The sequence below is a fragment of the Photinus pyralis genome, unplaced genomic scaffold (assembly GCF_008802855.1).
Source record: "Photinus pyralis isolate 1611_PpyrPB1 unplaced genomic scaffold, Ppyr1.3 Ppyr1.4_LG5, whole genome shotgun sequence".
NCBI classification, from domain to species: Eukaryota; Metazoa; Arthropoda; class Insecta; order Coleoptera; family Lampyridae; genus Photinus; species Photinus pyralis.
Window position 1 is genome coordinate 36512092 of NW_022170596.1, and position 8982 is coordinate 36521073.

At 33.4% G+C, this 8982-nt stretch overlaps 1 protein-coding gene across 1 annotated transcript; it reads right to left on the reverse strand.

Moving 5' to 3' along the window:
* Window positions 1–613: 613 nt before the first annotated feature.
* On the reverse strand, window positions 614–1766 carry LOC116171374 (probable tRNA(His) guanylyltransferase). The gene is made up of 2 exons (XM_031488165.1): window positions 1107–1766; window positions 614–1060 (listed from the first exon to the last, which is right to left on the reverse strand). Exons 1-2 carry the CDS (start codon window positions 1674–1676, stop codon window positions 719–721), a joined length of 912 nt encoding a protein of 303 aa, XP_031344025.1. The 5' UTR covers window positions 1677–1766; the 3' UTR covers window positions 614–718.
* Window positions 1767–8982: the final 7216 nt, after the last annotated feature.

Below are 8982 nucleotides of genomic sequence, written 5' to 3' on the forward strand. Positions count from 1 at the left end.
CAATGATTATTAAGACAATCGTTGCTATGGTATTTAAGTTATGCTTAACTTTAAGGGATACTTAATTTTGACGGTGCAATTGGCCCTGTCAATGGTTTTAGCTATAAGCTGTTCTGTTAATGGTTAGGAATTTTTTTTTTAATTAGTGACATTTATGTAAGGATATATCCAATGAATTAGATATAAAAAACAAACAAAAAGGTATAGGAGCAAGATGATAAATGCTTCAATCCAAAATGCTACCAATTGGGCCACATGCACAGAAACTACTTTAATTTATAGGCAAAAAAGAAATAAGCCAGATAATAATATATGGAAACGAAAGAATTGCTAAACACAACAAACGACATGAAATAGTTACATGGAAAGAAAGAAATCAATAGAACCCAAAGAATACGAAATGAAACTGTAATCGAAGAATTAAGACTAGAATATGTAAAGTAATACCAGTACAGAAAGAAAGACCAAAAACCTGAACAAATTCACACAATCATTGCATAAGAAAAGAGAGTGCAACAGATAGGAAGTACATGAACAAAGAAAAATCAACAAGAATACATAAGGACAAGGTGTTAAAATTAATAGAAAATTTTGATGTTTTTAAATACAGTGTTTTAATAAACTGAATATAAGGCTAATAGTGTACAATGAAATGTTAGTTTATTTGCTAAGTTTCTGGAAACAATTGTTAGCAGCTGTTTGTAATTTTTCTTATTGATTATTCTGTGATGGAAATAATGCTTTTATCTCGTCTTTTATTTAATCGGAATTGTAACTCCACCAATTCATGAACATCCCCTTCTCCTAAATTGTAACCTTCATTAGGTATATTCGACAAGATTTCAGGGTGCTGAATCCAAAATTCATCGTGCATCATATCTTCAAAAATTGGTAGAACAACCTGATGTAACTTGTCACGATGGGGATTCTTAATTTTTTTTCTCAATAATATTGTGCCCTTCCTGAACATAATAGGCTCATTATTGTAATTAATTCCAAATTCGCTGAATAATATCTCATTTTTGTCAGATGAGAACGTTCCAGATAACCGTTCTTGAGCCTACAATTCCAATTTTAACTACCAACTTTAGTGCTTTTGCGTTTACTTCTCTGTTTGTTAAATTTCCCTTTTGCACCAAATTCCAGAAAGTGGTATTGTAAAGATTATTAATATGAGTATCAACCTGTCGCCAAGACAAGTAATCCCTTAGATTGTTATCGCTGGGATACAAAACTATACGACCATCAAAATACGGTGGGTATAACATGCTTTGGTCGTGAAAGTAATCGCGCCAATGAAAAACGTACGACGACGAAAATAAACTGGTAATATGTGTCAATAACTTTGTCCCTCTGCGGTTATGAAGTTCAGTTTCTTTACGAAGCACAAATGAGTATTCGTCACTCTCGCCGTATGATAATACAATGTCTTTATACTCCTTCATTACACAAAAAGCGGATCTATTCATTAAGTTTAAAGCTCGAGCATCATTGGGTTTGGTGAAATTGTGCTTAGAGGAATATTTATGAAAATTCTTGCCATCTATTCGCACAATGATCCAACAATTTGGTAGAAGTCGGTCTTCAGACTCAAAATTTCTCACATATTCAAATTTGCTGTTCGCCATTTTGCCTATGCGTAGAGGTATTTGAACTCTTTTTAAAAATAGGTGCATATAAAATAAAATAATTTACTTTAAAGATGTTTCACATATTTATTGGAGTTAACCTTTAAAGTGTAATTTCCACGCCACAAATCCGTTCAAATATAGTGGTTCTGGTACCGAACGTAGGGGATGCGACACCGATTAAAACGTGGCTAGAGAAACGGCAAGTGTTCGTTTATATACAGAGTCGCACTCATGTGATATCCATTGCGATTAGATATTTACATTTGTAAAATCTTTGACATTATACCCTTCACAATAATTTTTATTACAATCTGAACTCTGCCCTTTGAGTAGTGAGTAGTTGGTAATAAAAACAATTTTTTTCGTGTAAGGTGTAGCTCAATAAAGGCATTATTATTATTATTATTAATAAGCATGAATTACCTCTTCAAATGTGATAACGGAAGATTATAAGACCGAAAAAATTAAACATCGTAGCAATGAAAAATCTTGGTGGCCTATAATTTGCCGCATCAAACATAACTTGACAAAGGCACAACCGATGTAATCTTCACAACATCAGGGAAACTGAAAACAGGCAGAACTGAATGGGCCGTTTAGTAACTTTTTTAAAAGCGAAACATACACACTAATGTTTTGTTTAAGTAGAATAAGCTGAAACACCCTAAATACCTTTAGATTTACTAATTTTTAGACTCCTCGGCATACATCTGTGAGAGATTTCATAAAAACTAAATTCAACAACTGAATTAACGCTTACTTTGCACATCTCTAGAGCGCGACCTTTTGTTTTTGGGATGTCAACTATTTTTTTAGCCATACTTACAAAAAACAAACAATTAAATGCATCAGGACTTAGGCTAACAATGGAGACAGGTACGATATTTGAAAGTCTGTGCGAGTTGATTATCTCCCACATTGAAAACGCTTTAGCAGTAGTTTTTGTCGCCGCTTTGGTTTTGTTTTCATAATTAAGACGAAGTTTATTGCGCATTCAAAGTACCATAAGCTATCTGAATGTAATCGTTTATCCGAATGTCTCTTAACATGATAGTGTTATCTCTCGATGCTCTTTTTTAAAGATTAAATTAATGAATTAATACAGGTAATAACAATTGTAGAGCTGTAAACAACTTCAAGTCCTCGATAAATAAAGATAAAGACAAGATGAAAATAAATAGGTTGCACCACAGCCGAAGTATTGCTTAACAAAAAGGTACCTACTGATATCTTGGGTATTACCTAACAAGAGGTAGGTACTGATGTCTGAGGTATCTGATATTTCTCAAAACTCTATAGACATGTTTACGTGGTGTCATTTGCCTATCTCTTTATATGTCTTCAATCAATCAAATTCTTTTAACGTCAAAATGGGGAAGACTTTTTATAATTTGAATTAAACAGTTTTGCCAGTTTGAAGTCAGATAGATTTGATTGACTGATGTATATGGCAAATTATTAAATTAGGATAACTTCCAACCTTGCATCCCTCAATATTGGCCTCCTCCCCTTACTCATCCTACGGAGCATATCCCGGGAACAATATGGTGACTCTTTAGTTCCTCATATGGAAGGCTAAATATGTTGCTTTAGCCCACGGATTAACAAAAAAAGCACTATTTCATTAGATATATTATGTCGGAATGCATTTTTCAGATATTACCTAGTTTTTAGTTTAACAAACACAATATTTCAGTGTCCAATGGTACAATTTCGCGCAAGTTAACTAAAAGAGATCAAAAGTATCACGTAATTTAATTTGGCAATACAATGTCGGTGACGAAAACGGAAATTTGCCATTTTTTAATTGATATGCAGGCTTTAAAAACATATAATATTCACAGACCAACAACATCGGAAAGCCCTAACGCAGTTTCCGCTTTTTGTTTGTTTGTTTGTTACATGGTTACTTATCTGAGGGATGAACTCTCATATTATGTTTCCACGAAGGTTAAATATCAGACAGGTAAGACAGGCTCTCAATGTAGAATCAAAATAATAAGATACCTACGCACGATAGATGCCAAGCTCGATGCCAAGTTATTGCTTTATGTAATTATTTCAGAAAATAGTATGATTCAAAAACTAATGGGGGAGAAAAAATTACACACAAAAATTATAAATTACTTAAATATGAAGATTTATGGATGTGTATACGGTTCGTTTTAAATGTGATGATTGACTGTGGAAAGGGTGGGACAAGATGTTTCGTGAAATGACTGATCAGCAATTATAATAAATAATAAAGGAAGAGGGAATTTCCAAATTAATGGGCATTATACAGTGTGATTGATTTAACGTGTCCAATAATTTTTTTAAATAGAACGGTTACTTTTTTCCAATATCCTTCAACAGCTTGAAATTCTCTTTACAATGATATCAAGTAGGATACGATTACCTACCTTAGAAATTAAAGCTACACGCAGTAATGTTTTTAAAACCAATCACAGTAACTGTGGAAATTTACCTAAACAATGACAAAAGAGAGTTTTTCACTTGTCATGTCTGTCACAAAACTAGTTTAGTGAACAGTATAACTTATAACAACCCCAATGAAACAAAATAATAATTACACAATCAAAATGTGAAGTTTTTATTCGATGTAATAATAATACATCATAGGAAGCAAGTGGAATGTATTGAAATATGTCTTAAGTTATAATAGTTATTTATGTAACTGCTTTTCATTTGTTTTCTTCGCTTCCTGTTGTAAATTTTATGTTTTTGTTTAAATTTCCATCGCTACTGCGATTGATTCTGAACACATTACTGTAACTTTAATTTCTAAAATAAATATACCTAACATATTTGAGCTCTTTATGAATATTTCAGACAAAAGTAACCATTCTATTAAAAAAATTGTTTTCTGATGCTCTTTTCTTTTTATTTCACTTGTTCTTTTGAATATGTAGCTTTTGTCAGAGTAGAGCATTTTTACGTTTTACAGTTTTTTCTATATCCACAATAATAAAAAAAATATACGCTTGGACACACAAAATCAATCATACTGTAGAATTGGAATGTAAGTAATGACATTTGTATAAAAAATTACACTAATAAATAGAGTAGAGTGGAGCACTACACTACTGTTTTCTCCCATCGAATATACAATTTTACCTACTCCCAACAGGTCGATACAGAAATACTGAAACTGTAGGCAGATGCCAGAAAAATATTTGAAAAACACCTAAACGTTTCAATTGACCGACCCCATGTTAGTAATTACATTAATCGTCTAAAAAAGAGCCAAAACGATTTAATTTCTAGCTTCATGTTTCAAAATACGTACATTTAAATTTTACCGTTTTTGAAATTATAAAAAGTATTTAGTGTGAAATACAGCGTGTGCCATAATTAAGATAATTTATAGCATATAAATAAAAAATCGGTTTGTACACTGCATTCTTAAAGGCATAACTTTTTCTTTCAACTTTTTTCTCTGCCTTCACTATAGAACCGACAGTGAAAAAGCGAGTACCACGGAAACATATGATGTAAGAAATTGGAGATTTATTAATAGGTATTGGAGAGAGGCTGAAATTTTCATTCTCCCCATACTCCGAACGTAGTTTTCGTTTTCTCATTACTGCGTACGGACTACGGTTTATCTTAGTCACGAATTTATGAGGAAGATCAGCGTTGCTAAATCCAGTCTTGAGATTGTGCTTCTTTGGGCTGTTTAGTGTTTATCATGTTGCAGTTATTCTATTTCACAATTAATCTCCTATATCAAAACGTGTGTTTCCATGAAAAGTAACCGTCAGGCAGATTTTAAGGGTAGGTAATCCTATACCTAACAGTAAGGTAATATCTACTCATAACTTATGAGTCATAAGCTAAACTCAGTTTAAATTTGGTGGTGCAAACGGCCATTAGTGTTGTGTAGTTTGAGGCCAGCATCATAAGATATATGTCAAGTTATTGTTTTACGTACGTGAAGAAATTGTCCCCTAAACCAAAAGGTAGACAAAAATTACACAGAAAATTGACAATATAGGTACCTACTCAAAACATTCTGATTTATGGAAATGTATTATTCTGGAGGGAAATGGTTTTGCAATTACATTCGTATACAGATTTTCTCCTATCGAATAACTTTTTTAGCTTATATTGTATGAAATTTCAATAAATAGATAGATACTGAAACCGTACATGTCGGAAAAATGTTTAGTGGCCACGGCGATGGTTAGAGACCAATCTTTATCAGCAACAAAAAATGTTGCAACACAAAGTAAACTCATATTTGGGCAAGAGTCCTAGCTGGGAGTCAAGGCAGTGACCAACCGCAATGCAATAAATAAGATTTATTTATAATTTACAATATTAAATATACATTTTAATAGGTTTGAATGAGCAGGTGAAGTCTCCCTTTAACCGTAAGGGTAGATAAACTTATCACTTTAACGGCAAGGGTACATAAAATGAAACAAATCATTATGCATTCCAATGACATCTGTCTTATCAAAAATAGAACGCAGAGCACTATATAAAATGGAGTTCAGAACAGAATACAATACTGTTTCGATGGAAACAATGGGAGAAGCTAAGCTTGCTATCTTGAACGTCTAAATTAAATACCTACATAATTTTCAGAAGCTTTAAATGATTTCTATGGCTTCTGCTATCAAATAAAATAAAACATCAATAAATAAATATAAATTATGGGTTGGGTGTTACCTTGATCCGAAGCTAGCAGGTACACCATTGTACAATTTCGTTTTCGGATAATACTCGTGCATACAGGAATAAACTAGGTCATTTCTCGTATAAAAATTGTCATTTTATAAACGGACCAACCGAGAGTAAATTAAATAAATATGCGCTAGTGAAAAATTATCATGTAATTCTGTATGTACAATTAACAAATTGAGCTGTAGTTCCCGAATATAATTTTTCAATAGGAAACAGGGATATCGAATAGGCTACAAAGAATCTTGGTAACACGTAAGCAGCTACATGGACGTACCTATACCGTTAATTTTGAGTTTGTTTTTAATTTTAATAAAAATTCTGGTATCCAAATGAAACAAAATCGTTTGCAAAGCCTTTTAGAGTTTTCATCTGTGCCGCCGTTGCTGAGCAAGTCCACGTAGCTGAGTAATATGGAAACCAATATTTGCCCCATAATTCCAAAAACGTAAAATTTCCATACCTTTCCCGTTTGGTGAAAACGACATCAAAACCTTGTCAATGCACACTCACAAAGCACGTCATAGTTTAATTCACTATAAGTACAGTTAATTAATTTTGCGAAAATTAGAGTAAACGGTTCCCTATCGATACAACCGACCCCTAAACGCGATCACGACCTAGGTAACTGCCAACAAATAAAATCAAATTACGCGTTATCACCTGAAACTTGTTTCTTCTGTTGAATATGCTTACTCATATTTTAATACATTCGCCCGCCTGCATAGATTACTCATCTTTCTTTGTATTAGTTGCTGTTGCAATTGTTAGATAAAACGACCATTGTTAAACTGCTCTAATTTAGAAAATTTGTTGGCGAAAAGAAATTTGATGTTTGATTACCTAGCGTTTAGATATACATAGATCCTTCTTCGAGAATGTCACTTCTACACGCAAAAAGAAGAATTTTCTTCCCGGGTATCGTCTCTATTCAAAACCCAAAATCAAACGATTCTCAGATTATGAGACCGTAAATATTTTGGCGAGTCTGAAAAAAAGTCGATCTCCATAGTTGGCCTGTGACTTTCCGTGCTATTATGCTTTTTGAAGCCATTTTTAGCTTCCTAGCATCGGCTAGGGTATATCTAGCTATTGCGATCACCGTTTTTTGGACATGTCAAAAAATTGCATCAAATGTCACCGTTTTACATCATTTTAAGCAACTTTCAAAGAATAAATTTTTAGCGCACCCAACTTTGTTGTAAAATGTGCTAAAAATAGAAGACTTATGGCCGTTTGCACCGACAAATTTAAGTGGAGCTTAGCTTAAGCGTAGCTTAAAATCCATGACAACGATTATTGAGACAATGGTTGCCATGGATTTTAAGCTACGCTTAAGCTAAGCTCCACTTAAATTTGTCGGTATGCAAACGGCCATTAGTGTTTGTGATAATTGTTTTCATACATGACAGACTTGTTCGTTTAACAAATGTCGAATAATAAGATAAGAAGCCCTTTCTCTAAAATAACTGTGCTTGATTATGGGGATGTGCTTCTGCATAAAGTCTGTTCTTGGATTCTTCTACGTATGCGTGAATTAATTATGAACCTGGTTACAACATTGTTTAATATGTAGTAGAAAATTATAGTTATATTTTATAATTGGATAAAATTATCAGTTTGATTAAACTCTAACAATTATATCAAGAATTAAACGTCCGATCTATAGGTTTGGTGTCAGGAAAAAGTGTACAACGTATTAATATTGGAGAGAGGCTGGGATTGCCACTTTCCGCATGCTCGGGTCCGTGGGATCGCAACTTCCCAAAGTTTGTTCAAACCAAACTCCCTGCGGGGTATTCAGTTCATATCAGATTTTTTTGCCACCATTTAGACCAATTAATTCCGTTATAAATAGACTTTTTAGCGAATTAAAAGAAATTCAGTAATACTTTTCCATTATTATTAAGTATATTAATCTCATTTCCCCATAAAGAAAGAAAATTATTCGTTTTGCTCAATTTTAATGTTCATTGTACTTCGTAATGGATAACAATATCAAGACACTTGGCTTAACTACTGAAGAATATGGAACCTGAAAGAACACCATTCATTACGTCCTTTATAGTTGAAGACGCCATATTCCCAATAACGGTTTTATATCTTTCCATGAAAGGTGGTATAGAACTGGTAATGGCAGTACTTAGAACTTTGCTCAGTGGCTCGTTGTTTAGCAAACCCGTCACTTTTACCTAAAAATACCAATTACCTTCTAACGTAATAGATTCGTCTACTTACGTCAACAATGGATGGCCGAAGAGTTAATTTGAGATCTTTCACCTTCCTAACGCCAGTTATGCCTAACTCAACGTGTGCTGTACCAAATACATTTAGTTGCTCAATTCTGACGCTAAAAGTACATCCCAGTTTCGTAAATTATGAAAAATTGTCTACATACGTTAGGCTTCCATTACCGAAGACGTCTGCGAATGCTGCTTTGGCCGCCAAAGTATAGGCAGGAATGTTAAGTTCTATCTTTTTGAATCGTAAATTTGTCTCTATAGTCGGAGGGGAAAGCACAGTATTAATAAAAGTTGCCACAATGTGAGAAAATCCTTTGAGTTGAACTTTATGACCGACAATGTCGGCGCTGAAACATACCTAATTAATATTTCTGTAAAAGATTAGCTCATCACACACTTATTACCTGAAGCTGTCACCG